Source organism: Delphinapterus leucas, chromosome 1, assembly GCF_059928025.1.
Source record: "Delphinapterus leucas isolate spDelLeu-1000000601 "Yukka" chromosome 1, BTC_Dleu_Yukka2, whole genome shotgun sequence".
Lineage (NCBI taxonomy): Eukaryota > Metazoa > Chordata > Mammalia > Artiodactyla > Monodontidae > Delphinapterus > Delphinapterus leucas.
The window spans coordinates 155931952-155956138 of NC_143129.1; the positions used below are offsets into that span (position 1 = coordinate 155931952).

The 24187-nt window shown below is 36.8% G+C and overlaps 1 protein-coding gene and 1 pseudogene across 1 annotated transcript in view; both read right to left on the reverse strand.

Annotated features, from left to right (window-relative positions):
* CCDC30 (coiled-coil domain containing 30) overlaps positions 1–24187 on the reverse strand; it is a 154363-nt gene that overhangs the window by 78853 nt on the left and 51323 nt on the right. Inside the window, 4 exon segments of the mRNA XM_089894977.1 lie at positions 1128–1197; positions 1200–1287; positions 5563–5700; positions 7466–7591. Of these exon segments, the coding sequence (XP_089751103.1) occupies positions 1128–1197; positions 1200–1287; positions 5563–5700; positions 7466–7591 (422 nt within the window).
* LOC111175678 (transmembrane protein 256 pseudogene) lies at positions 5642–7406 on the reverse strand (annotated as a pseudogene).

Genomic DNA, 24187 nt, shown 5'->3' on the forward strand with positions numbered 1-24187 from the left:
TTACTTAGTCTAGACCACTATCTCTTCCTCTGCGGCGAATATCTAGATTAACTGGTCTGTCTTTCCTCTCCAGTTCATCTCATGCAGAGTTACTGGACTATCTCCCTCAAAAGCCCTATAACACTATTCTTGTGCTCAAAACTAGACTTTCTCCCCCATACAACAAACCTATATGTTGTGACCTGGCTTCTTGGCTCTTTGCTCCTGTGACAACTATTACACCTGTTCTCCACCATCTCTCCAGTATCTCTTCCCACTTCTGCAACTAGGTTTCATGACTGCGAATCTTGGACTTAGAGCTCACTCTAAACTTAAAACCAGTTTTTAGGAGGGCATAAAATTCAGGGGCCCACAACTGGCAAAACAATCTCTTCTATTTTAGAACATTTACAAAGATAAAAATTTGGCTACACCTAGGCAATATTTTCTCAGTTCACTGAGAAGGTATCCTTTAATATGGTATATAAGTAAAAACTGACATCTATTGTTTCCATTGGATGATCTATTTCTAGGTTTTTGCCCAGACAAAATTTGATTGCATCTATTAGTATTTGTCCCAAAACACAGTAATGCATTTGTCTAAGTCTCAAAAGTTTCTGTGTAAGATACTTTTGGTGGAAAAGTAGAAATACAAGAGTTAGAGGGCAAGATTAACAACAACAGCAGCAAAAAAGGAAGAAAGAAAGAAAAAGAAAGGAAGGAAGGAAAAAAATTCTCAAAACAATTATCAGATATAATGTTAAATAAAAATAGCAAAAAACAAACCTCTCTGCAAAGTATAGTCTTATTTAAAAAATACATATATATGTATGTATACAGAAAAAAGACAAGAAAGAAAAATTAGGACATTAACATCTCTCCCTGGGGGGTATTATGGGTTACTATAATCTCCTTATACTTGTCCATGCTTTCCAGATTTTCTAAAAAAGCATGTATTTATTTTTAAAAGCAGGAAAAATAGTTTAAAAATGTAATAACATACCAAAAAACAAACTTTCTGGGGAATTCTTAGAACTAAGTTTTCTATGCACATCATTTGGAAATAAATGTCAAATTTTTATAATAATCAAGCCAAATAAAATGTGCCCCCCAAATAATTAAAGTGATATGGGATTTTCTCAATTTACCAGAGCTCCTCTCTCTCTTCCTTTGGGCTTTGAATCTCTACTTCCAAAATTGGTACTTTAAACACAAGATATTTTCAGTTGTAATTAAATTAGCAGCTGCAGTTTTTCTCTCTACAGTAAAATGATTTAATTGCTCAAATTCTTCTGAAAGCTTCAAGACCTGTAAAGTTAAGTGAAAAGACAAATATTCTATTTTGCATATTTTTATGCATGCCTGTGAAAAAAGTGTATTGATTCCATTAAATGCTTACATAATTATTGACTTAAATAATATAAATTGACATCCAAATTGAAGTCTTATTCCAATTTCACAATTTGCAGTTGTTACATAATCTAATACATTTTTACCATAGGCACAAGAGTGCGTAAGTCTATGGTTTTAAAAAAAGGGGATATTTTTGGTCTCTGGGATTGGCTTCCCAGAGTGCTGTTTAGGGTTTCGTTGTATCTTTTAACAAGCAAAAAGATGTAATACTCTATTAGAGCTTTTACGTTGTTATCATATATTTTTGTTCTCAAGTTTTGAGTGTACTTCATTGATTCATAAAAGCAATAATATACTATTGCAAGAAAACATTAAAAAGAATATTAGTTATGCATTACAGAGAACATATTTCTTCCAGTCTGCTCCTATTGGTTTGGAAACACTTGAACATATAAGGGCTCCCAGGCTATCGTAGTGATTCTCAAACTTTAGTGAATAAGAGCATCACCTGAGGAGTTAAAAGAATGCAGTCTCACATCGCCACCCCACTCCTGAGATTCAGATCAGTGGTCTGGGCTGGGAAATGGGAATTTGCATTTCAAATAAGTCTCCCAGGTAATTCTGATGCAAGTGGATGCTTTGAGAATCACTGCTCTGCTGTGTGGTTTGGCAAAACATTTGTTCAGGTTTTTGTTTTGTTTTGTTCTTTGACAAACAGATTCCTTTCTTCAAAGATTGCTCTTTATATCTTCATATAAAATGAAAGAATGCCTCCAGAAGGTAGTAGAAAGGGTGGATGGGGGACAGTTCCAAGAATGGAAGATGAATCCCTCTCCAAGTATTGCACGAAGATAGACAAAAACCTGCCTGACTCCCATTCTGATCCTCTCTGAAAATGCAAAGTTTTTATAGTTACTATGTTTGATTCTAAGAACACAATGGATTTAATTCTAAAGATCAATTTAGGTTACTTAAAGAAATCCTTTTGGTCTCCTAGACCTTTTCAATTTTCTGAAGAAAAATTACAGTGTGTGATATGGGTTATAATCCCATAAATCCATATAATCTTATAGGGACTATAACCTCTCCAGGGAGAAGATTGGTTTTACACTGGACCTTAGGAGGTGGGAAGATACGGATAGGTGAAGAAGAGACTATAGCATATTTTAAGCATGATCAATATGGTCAAAGGTATAGTGTAGAACTGAGTATGGAGTATTTGTGCAGAAGTGAGGAGGATGGTCTTACTGGAGTAGAGGCTACAAGATGAGGAGCGAGGAAATAAGATTGAGGGGGAGGGATCAGATTATGAAGGGACCTGAAAGAGAAGAACTTCCTTAATGAGCTTGCATTATTTTTGTAAGCAGGATAACAGATTCCAAAATGCTACTTAATCACTGATTTTTATAGTCATTGTAAAAATTTAAACATTAAAAATAGTAAATGTTAGCTTCTTAAGAAGTAAAGAAAGCCAAACAGAATTTAGACTTGATGTTCTAGCAAACTGAGAATTGCTGAAGGTTTCTGAAGAGGAAGGTGACTTTGACACTAAGTGCTTTCTAGGTATTCTGGATTCTCACAGGACAAAGTTGGTGGATTTCGTAGGTGGGCAGCTTTGCTCCTTATCATGAAGGAAGGTAAGTCCATAGGAACTTTCATGGCACAGATGCTGTGCAACAGGACCAACTCTGCTCCACAGCCTCCTCCCTACCAAAATTTTATCCTGATTACATAGCTCAGTCTCATAATCAGCCATATTCAAGTACCATAAAGTATTCAGTTGACTGTTCCACTTTATGCTTGAGGCCCTAGAGTAAGGAGGACAGAGCTTAGGCTGAGAATCACCAGGCAACTTGGTAGTTGTTTAATATCCCGAGTCTGGTGTTCGTTTCTGTAAACTGAGGAAGCTGGCCTACATGAACACACCCCTTTCCAGCCCAAATAAAACCACAGCCTATAAAACAGGGGCTTTAGTAAATACATAAAATACAATTTTTTTAAGCCACTCTTAGCAAGACTACCTTTAAGTCTAAAGCACTCTATGTTCTAAAGAGGAACTGGAATACAACTAAAGAATCAAAGCTTCAAAATTGAAACTTTTAATGAGTAAAATTTTGATGGAAACAGAATACATATAGTCTCAAAGTACCTCCCCACAAAATATTTATTAATTGCAAAGGGAACAGGAATAACTTTACAATGGAGAAATCTGGCAGAGAGTACCATAACCAAAGTAAATAGAACAAAAGGATATCCTTTTGTCTTTTGATACAATGCACTGAGAAGGATATAACATCACTTATGTAGTATTCCTGCCAAAAGTATGTAACCTAAATTATATTGTGAGGAAACATGAGAAAAATCCAAATTGAGGGACATTCTTCAAAATAAATGATTTGTACTCTTCAAAAATAGCAAAGTCATGAACAACAAAGAATGAGGAACTGTTGCAGATTCAAGGAGCTTTCGAGATGTGAAAATGAAATGCAATGTACAGTCCTGGATTGGACCTTGGACTAGGAAAAAAAAATGTCCTTTTGCTATACAGTGGGACAATTAGTAAAATTTGAATACAAGCTGTAAATTAGATAATAGTACTATATTAATATTAATTTCCTGATTTTGAGACTTGTACTGTGATAAAAAGATGTCACTGCTTTTAGCAAACATACATGGAAACATTTAGGGGTAAAGGAGTATTATGTCTCTACTCTCTGAGGGTAGGAAAAGTGTGTGTGTGTGTGTGTGTGTGTGATGCAAGAGAGAGAGGCTGATAAAGCAAAGGTGGTACCGTGTTAACATTGGGAGGGGTAAATGTATATGGAAAGTCTTTATACTATTTTGCAACTTTTCTGTAAGTCTGAAATTATTTCAAAATAAAAAGTCTTTTAAAAGAGAGGGAGAGGGGCTTCCCTGGTGGCGCAGTGGTTGAGAGTCCGCCTGCCAATGCAGGGGACACGGGTTCGTGCCCCGGTCTGGGAAGATCCCACATGTCGCAGAGCAGCTGGGCCCGTGGGCCATGGCCGCTGAGCCTGCGCGTCCGGAGCCTGTGCTCCACAACGGGAGAGCCCACAGCACTGAGAGGCCCGCGTACCGCAACAAAAAAAAGAGAGGGAGAGAAAACCAGATTATCAGGACAGTGATCTGGATCTCTGGTTTTATACTGTATTCTTCTCACTTCATTTCATTCTCTATGTTAAGTTTTCTGATGATATATTGAAAGACAAGATCCTTCAGTTGTACATTGTGATGAAAACTCATCTTGCTGACAAGGTCCCAAAAACAAAGCGTAGATGTAGGATGTGCCTTACATTTCTATCCTCCCAGGCAACGAACCCTATTTGCCGGACCTTTCCCTCCTTAGGTCACATACTATTTGATCTATGTCCCAATCCCTCAGCAACTTACTCCCTGACTTCAGGGTAACAACTTCATATAGGATAAATTTTGCCTTGATTTAGTCCTCCACTTCACATGTGGTATTAAAATATAACTCAGTATATTTTAACTGTTGTGTTCAGCCTTTAGTCCTTCCTACCATTTTAATCAACATCAAGAGAGCGGCTGAGGAAGGGAATTTTTCAACCAGGAGTTGATAATAACCTAATAGGTAGGACTCTAGAAATTACGCTACTGGCAGTCTCTCCATTTAGTGTTGGACTAACCCTCATCTGGTAGTGCCATTTTATACTTGGGGAATGAACTGGGGTTGGGACATTTAAACATTTTCTGAATTTTAAGTATAAGCCTAATTTTCAGTATAATTGGGAAAGATGCTTTGATTCTAAGCCTTTAAAGTTGAAGACATTTTAGTAAACCTCTGATTTTGCATTTTTTACTGTGGTAAAATATAAAAAAAAATAACATTTACCATCTTAACCTTTTTTTTTTTTTTTTTTTTTTTTGCGGTACATGGGCTTCTCACTGTTGTGGCCTCTCCCGTTGCGTTACATTATAATATGTGCTTTAAAAACTAAGCCATTGGGAAGCTTATTTAAAGTAAAAAATTTATAGATTAATCCTAAGAGTGAAGAACTGGTTGAAGTCTGAATATTTATTCTGAAATACAGCTTGATTTATAATCCACACTATAAGGCAATTTATTCTATAATAATAAAAGAAACTCCAATTTCCAAGTTATCTTTTACTGAAATTAGTTTCCTTTTATCTTATCCTCATAAAAGATATGTCATACATCAAACATTTAAATACGTAATAATTTAGTCTCACCTTTGTTTCTAATTCAGAATTCTCTCTTTGTAGCAGGTCATATGCTATTAAAAAATGGTCTCTTTCTTCTTCTGCCCCTGGAAGACTTTGAATTTCATTATAAAGGCATATAAGTTCTGACTTTGATTTTTGCAATTCCTGATTAAGAAATGACAATATTTAGTAGAATAAAATAAGACTTTTAATAGACAAGGTATACTATTGCGAAAAAGGAATCTTTGAAATGATTCTGACAAATTTTTTGCTTTAAATATTTCAACCTGTCCTCTGGCAGACAGACTCCTTTCTTTAGTAAAGCAAAGATTCCTTAAATCAATTAATTAAACTAAGCATTCTTCTAAATCTGCCTTTCTCTTTTAATGCCCTTCTTGCTCCAGTTCTGAAAAAAAGTACCCAGAAATTAAACACAAGGAAACTCAAAGAGCCAAGGCAAGCCAGCCCAAGAGTAGCAGGCTCCCTCCTGCAGTGGCCAAAGTTTGGGCACTGGGGTCTCCACACAGAGCCTGATAGTAAAAGCTGGTGGAGCATAAGATAGTTCTAGAAGCTAGCAGCAACCGGCCCAGAGGGGCTTTCTGCACAGGGGCAACCCTAACAGGGTCAGGCTGGGTAAGAAATGTTGTTTGTTGGTCTTGTCAAAGAGCTCCTTCCCATAGACAACCAGGAACTGGGCTCCATGTGCCCTGTAGGAGGCCAAGCTTAAGGCACCCAGGCAGTGGAAAGCAGCCCCTGGACCAGCCATGGATGGTCACATGCCATAAGCATTCTTAATTTCTATCATTTATAGGTTCAAAGACTGGGTTTCTAGTTGTCCCTACTTTACGCAAGGCTTGTATAGAGGTAAATCTTCAGCAACTCCTGCATTAGTTATATTACCTGTTTTAAAATGTCTCTTTTTAACATTACTTTTTATAGGACAGGTGCTGTGTGGTTTACCTTTAATCTTGTGACAACCCCATAAGGTAGGGTTATTGAAACTGAGGCTCAGAGAACTAAAGTGATCTGCCTAAATTCATATAGCCAGGAAGTGGAAAAGTTGAGATTCAAACTGTCTGACTGACTTCAAACACTGTGTTCTTCACTACAAATTATGCTGTCTTACTTAATAATGCATATTCAGTAACTTAATCAACTAGTGTTTCCTCTAATCCTCTGATTTTTTTCCATATTCATGAAAGAAAACATTTTAGTTAGATGTAGATTTTAATCAAATTTCTCATTGATGACATGGAATATGCAGTGTTTGATTGGTGGATGAGGGGGCCTGAGAGTCAGGCCATGGTGCCCTATGAAGGAACAGGTGACATAAAATTTATTTAGGAGAGGAGCTACTTGGTATATTCCTAAAGGCTTGAGATCAGAGAGGGAGGAAGGTGTTGATGGGGAAGGCACTGGGCAAAAAGGAAAGAAGGTAGGGAGTGGCCACCCAAAACCATAGCAAGAGGGCAAGTAGTATCAATGTCCTACCTCATTTCATGGAAAATTCCTATAAGTCATCAGCATGGGATATAGAGTATTGTGCTAGCTCTCACCCACCCTGCAAACTGATTGTCACCATCCTCTAAATTAGTGATCTAGACTTCCATGAACTCACTTCCAGGTCTCTCTTCCAAATATAGGCTGGTATGTCTCCTGATAGACTTTTCCAAGATGGTACGACCAGCAGTTAAAAGGAGAGACAAGTCCGGGCCACTATGACCACCATAATAATCAAATCCCTTCTACTTAAAGGACTCTTTTTGGGTAGTGTTGGAACTCAGCCTGGAGAAACAAGTCACCCCATTGTTACTGGTATAAATAATATTCTATAGCTACAATTTATTTTAAAATAAAAATGAATGATAACATGAAATCCCTAAATTACCAATGCAAAAAGAGGAAAATAACATCTTGAATGGCAAAATACCTCACTTTCAACTTTCAAAGCCTTCTGCACAGTATTAAGATCAGATGTCAATTGCTTTTTCCTTTCTCTCTCTTCTGACAACTCACTTTCAAATAGTTCAATTTTTTCTTGGCTCATTTTCAATATCTGCAAAAAGTATTGTACATAATTAATTCTATATACAATAATCATATATACTATAAGTTCTGATAATACTTTTCTGCCTGAACAATTATAAAGTCATCCAGGGGAGAGACAAACCTGGGAAAAAATAGTTCATGGTACCATAGCTCATAAGATAGGTTTTCCTCTCTAAGCCTGTTTTCTCAACTGTAAAATGGAAATAATACTTGTCCTACGTACATTATAGCCATCAGAGTAGGAGTCTAATGTGATTTTGAAAGTATTTTGTAAGTTTTAAGCACCTACCAAATATAAGGAATTTGAATTTTATTTGGTAATAATTTTATCTTACCAAATTGATGATAATAATAATAGAAATTTCAAAAATAATGAGAGCAACGACTATTTTATTTTAGTGCTTACCATATGTCAGACATTGTAGTAAATGCTTTACATGTATTATCTAATTTTGTTTCCCAGTACCCCTATGAGACTAGAACTATTATTGTATTCTTTTTTAGAGAGAGCATAAGTGAGGCTCAGATAGATTAGGTAATTTGTGCAAGGTCACACAGTCAGGACTGGGATTCAAACCAAGGCTAATTTATAAGCCCTTGCTCTTATTTTTATTTTATTTAAAAAAACTGGGGTATAATTGACATAGCACATTATATTAGTCTCAGGTGTACTACATAATGATTCAATATTTGTATATTTTGCAGAATGATCACCACAACAGTTCAGTTAATATCCATCATCACACATAGTTGTGATTTTTCCTCTACTTTCAAATATGTAATACAATCTTATTAATTATAGTCACCATGCTGTACATTATATCCCCATGACATTCATTTTATAACTGGAAATTCGTACTTTTTGATTTCCTTCATCCATTTCACCCACTCCCAACCCCTTGCTTCAGGCAACAACCAATCTGTTCTCTACATCCATGATTTTTTGTAATTTTTTTTTTTTAAGATTCCACATGTAAGATCATATGGTATTTGTCTCTTTCTGTCTGACTTATTTCATTTAGCATAATTCCCTCAAGTTCTGCATGTTCCTCAATTCTGCATGTTGTTGCAAATGGCAAGATTTCAGTATTTTTTAATGGCTGAATAATATTTCATTGTGTACATATACCACATTTTCTTTTTCCATTCATCCCTTGATGGACACTTGGGGTGTTTCCATGTATTTATTATTGTAAATAATGCTGGAATGAACGTGGGGGTGCATATCTTTTCAAATTAGTGATTTTGTTTTCTTTGGATAAATACCCAGAAGTGGAATTGCTGGATCATATGGTAGTTCTATTTTTAATTTTTTGAGAAATCTCCATAATGTGCTGCACCAATCTCCATAGTGGCTGCACCAATTTACATCTCCACCAACAGTGCACAAGGGTTTCCTTTTCTCTACATCTTCACCAACACTTGTGATTTCATGTCTTTTTGATAACAGCCGTCCTAACAGGTGTGAGGTGATATCTCATTGTGGTTTTGATTTGCATTTCCCCGATGACTGGTGATATTGAACATCTTTTCATGTGCCTGTTGGCCATCTGTATGTCTTCTTTGGGAAAATGTCTATTCAGACTCTTGGCCCATTTTTTAATCAATTTTTTTTTGCTATTGAGTTGTATGAGTTCTTCATATATTTTGGATATTAACCCCTTGTCAGATATATGATTGGCAAATATTTTCTCCCATTTGGTAGATTGTCTTTTCATTTTATTGATACTTTCCTTTGCTGTGCAGAAGCTTCTTAGTTTGACATAGTCCCCCTTGTTTATTTTTGGTGCAAAAAATCATCACCAAGACTGATGTCAAGGAGCCTACCACCTGTTTTCTTCTAGGAGTTTTATGACTTTAGGACCTACATTCAAGTCTTTAATCCATCTTGAGTTAATTTTTGTGTATGATGTAATATAGTGCTCCAGTTTCATTCTCTTGCATATAGCTGTCCAGATTTTCCAGCACCACTTATTGACGAGATCGTCCTCTCCCCATTGTATACTCTTGGCTCCTTTCATAAATTAATTGACCATATATGTGTGGATTTACTTCTGGGCTCTCTGTTCTGTTCCACTGATCTATGTGTCTGTTTTTATGCCAATACAATAGTGTTTTGATTACTACAGCTTTTAAGATAGCTTGAAATCAGGGAGCATAATGCCTCCAGCTTTGTTGTTCTTTCTCAAGGTTGCTTTGGCTATTCAGGGTCTTTTGTGGTTCCAGACAAATTTGAGGACTATTTGTTCTATTTCTGTGAAAAATGTCATTGGGAATTGTGATAGGGATTGTACTGAATTCGCACATTGCTTTGGATAGTATGGACATTTTCACAATATTAATTCTTCCAATCCATGAGCATGGAATATCTTACCATTTATTTGTGTCTTCTTCATTTCTTTCATCAATGTTTTATAGTTTTCAGTGTATAGGTCTTACACCTCTTTGGTTAAATTTATTCCTAGGTATTTTATTCTTTTTGATGCAATTGTAAATGTGATTGTTTTCTTTATTTCTCTTTCTGATATTTGTTAGTTATTATGCAATAGATTTTTGTGTATTGGTTTTGTATGCCACTTTATTGGATTTATTTACTAGTTCTAACAGTTTTTTGTTGTAGTCTTTAAGGTTTTCTGTGTATAATATCATGCCATCTGCAAATAGTGACAGTTTTACTTCTTCCTTTCCAATTTGGATGCCTTTTATTTCTTTTTCTTCTCTGATTGCTCTGGCTAGGACTTCCAATACTACATTGAATAAAAGCGGCAAGACTGGGCATCCTTGCCTTATTCCTGATCTTAGAGAAGAAGCTTTCAGCTTTTCACTGTTGAGTATGATGTAAGCTGTGGTCTTGTCATATATGGCATTTATTATGTTGAGGTACATTCCCTCTATACCCACTTTCTTGAGAGTTTTTATCATAAATGGATGTTGAATATTTTCAAAAGCTTTTTCTGCATCTATTGATACATAGCATAATTTTTATCCCTCATTTTATTAATGTGTTGTATCACACTGATTGATTTACAGCTGTTGAACCATCCTTGCAGCCTTGGAATGAATCCTACTTGGTCATGGTATATGATCCTTTTAATGTATTGTTGAATTCGGTTTGCTAATATTTTGTTGAGGATTTTTGCATCTATGTTCATCAGGGAAATTGGCCTGCAATTTTCTTTTCTTGTGGTTCCTTGTTTGGCTTTGGTAACAGGGTAATGCTGGCTTCATAAAATGAATTTGAAGGTGTTCCCTCCTCTTCTATTTTTTGGAAGAGTTTGAGAAAGATTGGTATTAATTCTTCTTTGAATGTTTGGTAGAATTCACCAATGAAACTGTCTAGCTGTTACTTTTATTAATTTTTTATTTATTTTTATTTAAAAATATTCATTTATTTACTTATTTTGGCTGTGCCGGGTCTTAGTTGCAGTACACAGGATCCTTAGTTGCAGCATGTGGACTCTTAGTTACGACATGCAGACTTCTTAGTTGCAGCATGCAGACTCTTAGTTACAGCATACATGTGGGATCTAGTTCCCTGACCAGGGATCGAACCCAGGCCTCCTGCACTGGGAGCATGGAGTCTTACCCACTGGACCACCAGGGAAGTCCCTAGCCCTTACTTTTAATATCTACTTTATTCAGACTTGCCAAAGTGTATTTTCTTTTGTGTAGAAAAACCTATTAGGAACTTAATTTGAGGTCAAAATGCAGCCTAGTGAATACAGAGTGAGAATAGAGAGAATTTCCTTAATATTGCCATGAAGCTGCAGAATCTTCTCCACTGGCAAAGCAAACCTGTCAAGTGAACTAACTGCATATTTGGATTGGCCAGTCAGGGAGCAGTATGAACCTGACAAGTCCATACTCTCTAACTTGGGAATTGCGTAATGATATGTCGGAAAAGAGTCCTAGCAGATCCGTCCTACTATTTAGCAACAGCGGGACCCTGAGCCAGTTACCTAACTTTTCTTAGTCTCAGTTTCCTCCTCTGAAAAATAGGGATAATGATGGGCACCTCGATTGTACAAAGTATATGTAAATGGCAGTTTATGTTATTATTGGATTGTTCTGAATTTTCACATTTACTCTTTAGTTGGACAACACCTTTAAATCATCCTTACAATTTCAACATACTAGTTTATCCTAAATACATTTTTAATGGGCTCCTTCCTGAATGACTAATCCTGGAAGGTTTTCTGTAACCACTGATCACAATCATAGGATGTAGATCTACCATACATTTTGTCTATTTTCAGTAACTCTTAAGCAAGCTTATGGAGTCTGCCTCATCTGTATTAGAAAATGTAACTGAAAATGATCTTTTTATTTCTTACCTCATTCAAATCTTGTACTTTCACTGTCTCTTGACCTTTCATACTGGTTTCTCGTCTGTCTTCCTATATTACTGATAATTCAGGCTCTAAGAGGGAAATCTTAATCCAAATAAACCATCAGTTAAAATACATATGCGGGCTTCCCTGGTGGCGCAGTGGTTGGGAGTCCGCCTGCCGATGCAGGGGACACGGGTTCGTGCCCCGGTCCAAGAGTATCCCACATGCCGCGGAGCAGCTGGGCCCGTGAGCCATGGCCGCTGAGCCTGCGCGTCCGGAGCCTGTGCTCCGCAACGGGAGAGGCCACGGCAGTGAGAGGCCCGCGTACCGTAAAAAAAAAACACACACAAAAAAAGAAAAAAAACACATATGCATATGTGTTATTTTTAAAAAATACTGAAAAGATAAGCTACATTTCTTAAGTGTCTTTTCCAGAGGCTACACCCCTGAAATCTCCCTTATCAACAAGTTTTACATTTTTTCTGGTCTTGGATCCTTTGAAGAGTTGCTTTATTATATATTTGAGCCCTTGCTCTGTTTGCAACTTAACGAAAGGGAACAAATACTATTAGAAAAACATACTAGAGAATCCTGATGATTCTGAATTAATCAAGCTGATAATTTACCTTATTTTTTTTAACTTTACGAAAGTAATTTGTTATTGTTGATTGGCCCAGTAACAAATGCAAAGGAGGTTTATGAGTATTCAGATGTAATTCAGAAACAGAAGACACCAACATTGATATTACTTATTACTTTTATTCAGAATTAGGTTTCAAAAGAAACTTGAATTTGAAGTTTTTAATTTAATTCAGAGATAAAAATATTCCTTTACTTAGGCTGAAGAAAGGAAAGAGTTGATTCACCAAAGATTTTTATCTAACTAAATTTGGGGGAAAGTATTCTGGAGTTTGCCTATATTTCTAGGTTCATAACTTACTGCTAGATGTGTATTTAACCTACAGATTAAAAAAATAAATTCATTAGTTTAGTAAAGCTGGTTATCAATAATTTACCTTTCTCATGTTTAATATCAATGAAACAGAAATAGCAATCCCAAATCGATGAGTTGGAAAAAATGGGGAATGCTACTGGAAAAACAGATGCTAAAACCCAAGTGCAACTTTTATACATCCTCCTGTCTAGCGGTATGGACAAAACACCTACTTAAAAATCATGTTGACTTAGTAGCAGTGCACAAGGATATAGGGAAGGATATATCTTTTCCCCAGATCAGCTTCTTCCTCTGCATTAGCTGCCGTCTGCACTGGTGAACGTTTCTGCACATCCACACATGACATGCTACTTAGTCCCACCCTTACCACCTGTGATTTCCCAGTGCCAAGTGCAGGAAATGTTTCAACTCTTAAAAATGAAAACTCCCCCCATTTCTTTTTTGTTTTCTCAGGACAAGAATGTCATGTATTTTAATGCTATAACTTTTAAGAGATAGATTTTCAAAAGAAAATATATTTGAAATTTACCATAATCTGTGGCACACTAAATACAGTCATGCATTTAGGCAATTTATGTACTTCATGAGACCGACGATCAAAGTTTAAAGCAGAAAAACACAGGGAAGGGGCTGCAATAATGTGAGAAATGAGCAATGGGATATACAGACCTCTAGGCAGCTGAAGGGAGCCTCCTACCTCACCTGTCAGCCAGCAGTAAGCAAAGAGGAGAACTAACGGACTTCTAGGGAATCCCGTCACTGGCACAGGGCAGCCACCAACAACTGTGGAGAACGGTGTAACAGCTCAGAATTTTCCACTTTCAGTGTTCTGCTGTCTGAAAGGTGGGGGCCATCTAATACTCTGAACCAAATTGTGTCTCCCAGGCACCGTATGACTAGAGTTACTGCCATCCTCCCATGTGCTTGTGTTGTGCTGTCCTCTCTCACTGGCACAGTCAAATGAGATGGCAGCTGCAGCCCCTGTAGAGAATAAAACACTGCCCAGTCATCACCTCCTGGTAGAGATGGTTTATCTGCTCAGTGCTGGGCATGTTGTAACCCCCATGAGTTATAATATGCTTCCCCTGTGAATCCTCACGAGACTTGGTATGATGTAGAAAATGAGCTCTAGGGCCAGACAAACCTGGATCAATTCCTGGCTCTGCCTCTTATTTTGGTCAAGTTCTTCTATGTTCTATCAAATATGAAATGGAATATACCTACTTACTTTGGGGAGGGCTGTTATAGGGATTGTATAAGATTATGTTTGTAAAACAATATCATGGCATACGACCAATATTCAATATATCATGACTACTGTTATTCCTGACAGATACCTAGCATTTCTCCCATTTTAAGCATTTTTTCTGCGAACATGCATACTAGCAGCACTAAGATGGCGTATTTAATGGTAAATCTGTCTGCATATAAAAACAGGTAAAGAACACAGTCATACATTGAGGAGTCTGCTTGATTTAAGGGAATAGTTTCCTAAATTATCTGTTCTTTTGAAGTCACAGGACTTCCCCCTTCCTTTTTTTTTTTTTTTTTTTTGTGTGGTACGTGGGCCTCTCACTGTTGTGGCCTCTCCCGTTGCAGAGCACAGGCTCTGGACGCGCAGGCTCAGAGGCCATGGCTCACGGGCCCAGCCGCTCTGCGGCATCTTCCTGGACCGGGGCACGAACCCGTGTCCCCTGCATCAGCAGGCGGACTCTCAATGACTGCGCCACCAGGGAAGCCCCCCCCTTCCTTTTATATTCAAAAGAATTTTTTCTTTTTTAGAACATTGTTTATATTTATTTATGGATGTAGGTATGTATGTATTTTTGGCTGCGTTGGGGCTTCGTTGCTGCATGTGGGCTTTCTCTAGTTACGGCGAGCAGGGGCTACTTTTTGTTGCAGTACGTGGGCTTCTCATTGGGTGGCTTCTCTTGTTGCAGAGCATGGACTCTAGGTCCGCAGGCTTCAGTAGTTGTGGTGCGTGGGCTCGGCAGTTGTGGCTTGCGGGCTCTAGGGCACAGGCTCAGTAGTTGTAGCACACAGGCTTAGTTGCTCCATGGCATGTGGGATCTTCCCGGACTAGGGCTCGAACCCGTGTCCCCTGCATTGGCAGGCAGATTCTTAACCACTGCGCCACCAGGGAAGTCCTCGAAAGAATTCTTATGGGGAAACTGTCTACAGAGTGCCCTCAAGTGAAGGCTTCTTTGGTTGATGTGGAGGCAAAAGACCTAGGGACTTGCATCTGTGGAAGAGCAAGAACCCCTGAAACACAGTTTGGAAACTGCAGTGGCAAAAACATGGGTTTTGTAGTTAGTTGAAATCTGAAATCTTGACTTCCACCTTTGTGCATTTGTGATCTTGGTTTCCTCATCTGTAAAGCAAGGTGAACAATACCTACCTCTCCAAATTTCTGTTAACATTAAATGAGTTATGCCAACCCCCCACCCAGCAGAGTCATTGCAACATTATAGGTACTCAGATCTTAGTTTCTATCCTTTCACTTACTTTTTTTGTAGTATATAGAAAATAAAGTAGTTAGAGGTCAGGAATAATTCATGAGACACCCAAGTACCTGTCTAAAAGCTGAAGATCCATGAAAAGGAAAGCATGGCACTAGGTCAGGATCTGGAAATGAGCTCATGGGAAAGGGCTGTTACTCTTTACCTAATGGTTACAGCACTCAGTTCACTTAATTCCTCTGCTGAGAATGACCCTTTACTTAATACTTATTGTTGTCACCATCACCCAGCTGCTAAACACAATCAAGGAAGCTTGAGGTTTTTTTCTTCATGAAAGACTAAGAGAGAACTGTGAAGGCAAAAATCTATTTATAGTTACATCCTCTTTCCTCAGGAAATGACTTTAAAAAATCACTTAAGTATAACTGACTACTTATTCATCAAGTACCTTTTCTAGTTTTAAAGACTTCTACTTTAAAGAGAAGAAACATTTACTTACAATCTTCCTCGTTACCTCATTCCAGCTGGCTCTACATGGGATGAAGTAAGTGAAAGGATCAGTGAGAGTCAATATAAAGCCTTATTATTTTAGAAATCCACACATATTTCAAGTCTTAATGACAAGGAAAAGAAAACTGGTTTCTACCACAGCCTACAGGATTGAGATTAGACACAGAAAAATATTTCTGATACTTAATATTAAACATTAGGGAGAAAAACTGTATTATCTTCTTTTCTGAACATCTTTTAAAATAAGATAGATGCTCATTTATTTAGAATGTCATAGACAACATCTATCATAGAGGGAGGCAGATTAACCAGTTATTCTACAAGGATCTTCTCTGTTGTCAAGAATGCTATGATACAAAGGGCCACAAGGTGTCATATCTCCCTTCAAGAAGGAACTTGCCACATTCTTCTCAGGCAGCCTCCAGTGAATGACTGAGCATGGTGAGGATATTAAAGCCTGGTCATTTCTGGTCAGTGCGGATCCTCTACAGGTTATCATTGTGCCAAAGCCCTTGATGGCCTGGCTGAGACTTCTCAGAGCTGCAATACAGTCTGAGGCTCTTCTTATCCAATCTTCCTTCCTTCTCTCTCTTCTTTAACAGATGCCAGGACTGCATCATGACCTGAAGGTTTTGCCCATGTCTACTTCTTCTTTTTATCCTTCACAGGTACCAACCCAAACAACTCTCCTGCAATTCTAAGTTCATCTTGGTGCCTGATTCCCAGAGTGGCCTCCTTCAGGTGAATTTATGGATGACAGAACAAGGAATGGGCCACTATCATGGTCACCATCAAAAACAAAAAAAAATGATGATTTGATTAAAGACGTAAATATAAATACCCAAGAAGCTCAGTGAACTGCAAGAAGGATAAGCTCAAAGAGACCCACAATGAGGCACAGTATAATCAAACTATTTGAAAGACAAAGAAAGAAATAATCTTGAAAGCAGCAAGAGAGAAATGACGTCACATACAGGGAATCTTCAATAAGATTACCAGCAGATTTCTCATCAGAAACTTTGGAGGCCAGAAGGCAGTGGGCAGATATAGTCAAAATGCTAAAAGAAAAAAAACCTGTCAACCAAGAATCCTATATCCAGCAAAACTGTCCTTTCAGGAGTGAGGAAGAAATTAAGACATTCAAGATCAACAAAAGCTGAGGGAATTTGTTACCAAACTCATAGACTTGCCCTATGAGAAATCCTAAAGGGACTCCTGCATGGTGAAATCAAAGGATACTAAACAGTAACTCAAAGCCATATGAATAGATAAAGATCTCAGTAAAGGTAAATACATGAGCAATTATAAAAGCTAGTATTATTGTAACTATGGTTTGAAACTCCATTTTTTGTTTTCTACATGATTTAAAAGACTAATACATTGTTTTAAAACTATTATTAGTCTAAAAGCTAGTACCACTGTAACTTTGGTTTCTAATTCCACATTTTGGTTTCTGCATAGTTTAAGAAACTAATGCATTTTAAAAAAGCAATCATTAGTTCATGTTTCTGGACACACAAGATACAGAGATGTAATTTTGTGACATCAATAACTGAAAAGGATGGGGGCAGAGCTGTAAATAGTTACAGAGTTTTTGCATATTATTGAAGCTAAAGTGGCATAAATTCAAATTAGGGTGTTATAACTTTAGCATGTTAAATGTAATCCCTATGGTAACCACAAAGAAACCAGTTATAGAATATACTCAAAACAAAATGAAAAGGGACTTAAAGTGTTTCATTACAAAAAAATCAACTACATACAAGAGAGACAGTAATGCAGGAAATGGAGGACAAAAAGCTATAAGGTACATAGAAACAAATGGCAAAAAGACAGAAGTAAGTCTTACTTTAATAAGTACTTTAAATATAAAGGGATTAGTTTCTCCAATCAAAAGACAGAGATTGGCAGAATGGATAAAAACAAAATATGATTCAACTACATATTGTCTATAAGAGATTCACTCTAGATCCAAAGACACAAAGAGGTTAAAAGTGAAAGGATGAAAAAAATTTTCCATGCTAATAGTAACCAAAAGAGAGCAGGGTTGGCAAAACTAAAATTAGATGAAATAGACTCTATTTTTTAAAAACTCTTTTTGGCCATACCCCATGGCATGTGGGATCTTAGTGCCCTGACCAGGGATCAAACCTGTGCCACCTGGATTGGAAGTGCAGAGTCTTAACCACTGGACCACCATGGAAGTCCCAGACTTTAAATCAAAAAGGTTACAAGTGACAAAGAAGGACATTATATTTTAATAAATAGTTCAATACAGCAACAAGATATAAAAATTATAAATATTTATGTACCTAATAACCAACCAAAATGTAAAAACTGGGAGATAAAAAGAAGAAATAAACATTCCTACAATAACAGTTGGAGACTTCAATACCTTGCTCTCAATAATGGATAAAACAACCAGATATGAGATAAGTAAGGAAGCAGAGGACTTGAGCAACATAATAATTCAATGAGATCTAACAGACAGGGGACTTCCCTGGTGATCCAGCGGGTAAGACTCCATGCTCCCAATGCAGGGGGCCTGGGTTCGATCCCTGGTCGGGGCATTAGATCCCACATGCATGCCGCAACTAAGAAGTTCACATGCTGCAACTAAAAGATCCCACGTGCCACAGTGAAAGATCCTGCATGCCCCCACAAAGACCCCGTGTGCCACAACAAAGACCTGGTGAAGCCAAAATAAATAAATAAATAAAATTTAAAAAGATCTAACAGACATATATAGGTCTACTCAACAACATTATAATACTCAATCTTCTGAAGTGCACACAGAACATTCTCCAGGATAGACCACATCTTAGGCCACAAACTAAGTCTTAATGTATTTAAAACAGAGGTATCATAAAAGCATCTTTTCCAACTACAGTATGGTGGAGTTAGTTCTCCAAAGAAGATATACAGACTGCCAACAAACACATGAAAGAATGCTCAACATCATTAATCATTAGAGAAACGCAAATCAAAACTACAATGAGATATCATCTCACACCAGTCAGAATGGCCATCACCAAAAAATCTAGAAACAGTAAATGCTGGAGAGGGTGTGGAGAAAAGGGAACACTCTTGCACTGCTGGTGGGAACGTGAATTGGTATAGCCACTATGGAGAACAGTATGGAGGTTCCTTAAAAGACTACAAATAGAACTACTATATGACCCAGCAATCCCACTTCTGGGCATATACCCTGAGAAAACCATAATTCAAAAAAAGTCATGTACCAAAATGTTCATTGCAGCTCTATTTACAATAGCCCGGAGATGGAAACAACCTAAGTGTCCATCATCGGATGAATGGATAAAGAAGATGTGGCACATATATACAATGGAATACTACTCAGCCATAAAAAGAAACGAAATTGAGCTATTTGTAGTGAGGTGGATGGACCTAGAGTCTGTCATACAGAGTGAAGTAAGTCAGAAAGAGAAAGACAAATACTGTATGCTAACACATATATATGGAATTTAAGAAAAAAAATGTCATGAAGAACCTAGGGGTAAGACAGGAATAAAGACACAGACCTACTAGAGAATGGACTTGAGGATATGGGGAGGGGGAAGGGTAAGCTGTGACAAAGTGAGAGAGTGGCATGGACATATATACACTACCAAAGGTAAAACAGATAGCTAGTGGGAAGCAGCCGCATAGCACAGGGAGATCAGCTCGGTGCTTTGTGACCACCTGGATGGGTGGGATAGGGAGGGTGGGAGGGAGGGAGACACAAGAGGGAGGAGATATGGAAACATATGTATATGTATAACTGAGTCACTTTGTTATAAAGCAGAAACTAACACACCATTGTAAAGCAATTATACTCCAATAAAGATGTAAAAAAAAAATTAATAACAGAAGGAAAACTGGAAAATTCACATATTTGTGGAGATTTAAATGATATGCGCTTAATCAACCAATGGATCAAAGAAGAAATCATAAGAGAAATAAGGAAATACTTAGAGATGAATGAAAATGAAAGCACAACATACTAAAACATACGGGATGCAATGAAAGCAGTACTAAGGGGGAATTTTATAGCTACAGACACTTATATTAAAGAACAAGAGTGACTTCAAATCAACAACCTAACTTTACAATTTAAGAAACTAGAAAAAGGACAACAAACTACATGCAAAGGTAGCAAATAGAAACAATAAAGAGAGCAGAGATAAACAAAACAGAGAACAGAAAAACCTAGAAAATCAGCGAAACCAAAAGTTTGCTCTTTGAAAATATCAACAAAATTGAAAAACCTTTAGCTGGAATAACTAAGGAAAAAAGAGAAGATTCAAATTACTAAAATAAGAATTGAAAGTGGGGACGTTACTACTGATTCTACAGAAATAAAAAGGATTATAAGAGAGTACTCTGAACAACTGTACATCAACAAACTGTATAACCTACATGCAATGGAAAAATTCCTAGCAATACAAAACCTAAAATGACTGAATCATGAAGAAATAGAAAATTTGAATAGACCTATAACTAGCAAGGACATTGAATTAGTCATCAAAAATCTCCTATACAAAGAGAAGCCCTGGATCTGATGGCTTTACTGGTGAATTCTACAAATTATTTAAAGAAGAACTAATACCAATCCTTCTCAAACTTTCCCCAAAACTTGAAAGGGAAGAAACACTTCCTAAGTCATCCTATGAGGGCAGCATTAACCTTATCCAAAGGCAGGCAAAGACACTACAAGAAAAGAAAACAACAGGCTACTATCCCTTATGAGCATTGATGCAAAAATCCTCAACAAAATACTAGCAAAACAAATTTAACACCGTATTTGAAAGATTATACACCATGACCAAATCAGATTTGCTCCTAGAATGCAAAGATGGTACAACATAGGAATACTGATCAATGTAATACAACACATTAACACAGTAAAGGGAAAAAAAACATAATCATCTCAACTGATGCTGCAAAAGCATTTTACAAAATTCAGTACCCTTTCATGATTAAAAAGCACTCCACAAATTAGGAATAGAAGGAAACTACCTCAACATAATAAAATATATATGAAAAACCCACAGTGAACATGATACTCAATGGTGAAAAGACTGAAGGCTTTTCCTCTAAGATCAGGAACAAGGCAAGGATGTCTGCTTTCACCACTTCTATTCAATATAGTACTGGAATCAGCCAGAGCAATTTAGCAAGAAGAAGAAAAAAAAAGGCATCCAAATTGGAAAGGAAAGAGTAAAATTATCTCTGTTTGCAGATAATCCTATGTGTAGAAAACCTTGAAGATTCCACAAAATGTTAGAAATAATAAATTAATTCAGCCAAGTAGCAGGATACAACTGCAACACACAAAAATAAGTTGCACTTCTATACACTAACAGTGAACAATCTGAAAAGGAAATTACAAAAACAGTTCCATTTATAGTAGCATCAAAAAGCATAAAATACTTAGGAATTAACTTAACCAAAGAGGCGAAAGACTTACACAATGAAAACTACAAAACACTGCTGAAAGAAATGGTAGAAGACATAAATAAAAACACATCCCATGTTCATGGATTGAAAGACTTAACAATGTATTGACTGGAGCCGTATTAATATGCCAAATGTTATTGACCAGAGATGTATCAATACGTTTTTAGAGAGTGATACAATTAACATCACCATGGAAGTTGTTAGAGCTTAAAATTGATCAAGCATTCATTATACAACTTATGACTGTTGTTATCATTCACATTTTGCTCCATTAGGTTTTTGTTCCAACCTTGTGTATATTATAAATGCAAGTTTATTACTGTAAAATTTTTGAAAATGACACATCAGAAATTCTGAGTGAAGAAGAATTTTTTGGTGAATTTTATGCAGATATTTTCTCTGATTGTCCAAGCGACATATATACTAGTGTCTCAGAAGATGACAGTTCTTCAGAATACAGTTTTGCTTCAGATGATGTGAATATTAGATCAACAAAAAGACTAAAAACCTTAGTGATTGACTCTGATATGGAAAGTGAAAATGAAACTCATGGTGCTGGAGAATGCGCCTTTGATTCTACAGAAGAGTGGACTGAAGACAACATTTCACGAAAATTAGAAGACTTTACAGGTGTGTCAGATGTAACTATTGAATGTAATAACCTGCAAAGTGTTAGTGAAATAAGAGAATTAATTTTTGGTAACAATTTTTTTGAGTTGGTCACTTCTCAAACAAAATTGAATCACCAACAGAATAAAAAATCATATAAAAAGTATAAGACTTTAAAATAGACTGATGTAACCAATGATGTGAAGAAGTTTCTTGGATTAATAATTTTGATGGGACCAAAAAGAAAGTCACACTGGAAAAAATATTGGTCGACTGATCCCTTACTCGAAATACCAAAGATTATGACGAGAAGAAGGTTTGAACAAAGATTATGACAAGAAGAAGGTTTGAACAAATAATGACATTTTTTCACTTTAAAGATAACTTGGAAACTCCACTTCCTGTAGACAGAATTTCAAAAGCTAAACCTCTTTTGGATTATTTTCTACCAAAATTTCAATCGATCTATATACCCAAACAAGAGCTATCACTTGAGGAGGCTATGATAAAGTGGAGAGGACGACTCAGATTCAAAACCTATAATCCCGGAAAACTTACAAAATACGGAATTTTGGTCAGGATGGTTAGAGAAAGTGAAACTGGATACATATGTAACCTTGAGATTTACATGGTTGAAGGAAAGAAACTGCAAGAAACAATATTATTGGTCCTACAACCTTATCTTGGTTCATGGCACCATATTTACCAAGACAATTATTACAACAGTGTGTCCACATCTGAAATATTGCTGAAAAATAAAACCAGAGTTTGTGGGACTATAAGAGAGAATCATGGTCTACCAAACCAATTACAGTTGAAATCTAAAAATCTGCAGAGGGGAGAAATGACAGTCTTACAGAAGGGAGAAGTGATTCTTCTTATATGGAAAGACAAGAGGCTAGTCTGCATGGTGGCAACTTTTCATGACGCCTCCATAGCACCTACAGGAAAGGAAGACAGGAGGACCGGCCATCAGAAAACTAAGCCCACTTGTATACTGGAGTATAACGAATATGTGAAAGGAGTTAATCGATCCGATCAATATCTGGCAAACCTCAAAATCCTTTGGAAAATTCGAAAATGGTATAAGAAAGTGGGTTTCTATTTGAGTAATTGCAGTTCATTCAATGCTTTTAAAATTTATTGTAGCCTTAAGGCACAGAATAAAATGACTTACAAGCAGTTTTTGTTAGCCGTAGATAGAGAATGGTCAGTAGGGTAACTGACCATTCTGGTGAATGTAGTGGTAGTCCCACCCTGGTCCCTCTTGTGGCATTTCTACAAGAGGCCCCTGCAGAGATCCACCTTGTTGACTGTCAGTTAAATAAAGGAATATATTCTAGAGGAAATGTCCCACAGGACTAAAAAAAAAAAAAAAAAAAATGCTGTCAGAAAGTGTAGAGTCTGCTTTTCCAGGGGAAAGCGCAGTGAAACACAGTGTATTTGTAATAGATCTTCTGTTCCCCTGCACAGAGGTACCTACTATGCCACCTATCACACTCTAACAAAATATTAGAATCCTTTAGTAAGACATGTACAAAGTTTCAAATAAATACATTAAGTGCAAAAAAAGTTGTTGAATCGGATGAATGGATAAAGAAGATGTGGCACATATATACAATGGAATATTACTCAGCCATAAAAAGAAACGAAATTGAGCTATTTGTAATGAGGTGGATAGACCTAGAGTCTGTCATACAGAGGGAAGTAAGTCAGAAAGAGAAAGACAAATACCGTATGCTAACACATATATATGGAATTTAAGAAAAAAAAATGTCATGAAGAACCTAGGGTTTTTCAGAACCCTTCAAGCATATTTTAAAGGAAGACGTCTTGATCTTGGAATGTTTTCAAATATTTCCTCCATGAACGAGAATCCCGGACCTCTCTTTCCAATCAGAACTTACTGCTTCTGCATTTGCAGATTATGAAGAACAGAAAAACTCCTTCCCCAATTACCTCAAAGTCTGAATGTTTCTTCTGAGTGCAGGTAAAACTCATCCCTTTATTCCCAGCATCTATCTAAACATACAACTCAGTCATAAAGTCATAAAGAGGTTTTGAAAAAAAAAAGTTGTTGATATTTACTCAAATGTGGGTGTTTCAATATTCACTTACACAACAAATCACCAGACACAAGCATCAGTATCTGCAAAAATCCCCCAGTCAGTAATGTGTTAATATTGTTAAGATGTTATTGCTACCCAAAGTGATCTACAGATTCAGTGCAATCTTTGCAGAAATAAAAAAAAAACCCATCCTAAAATTGATATGGAATC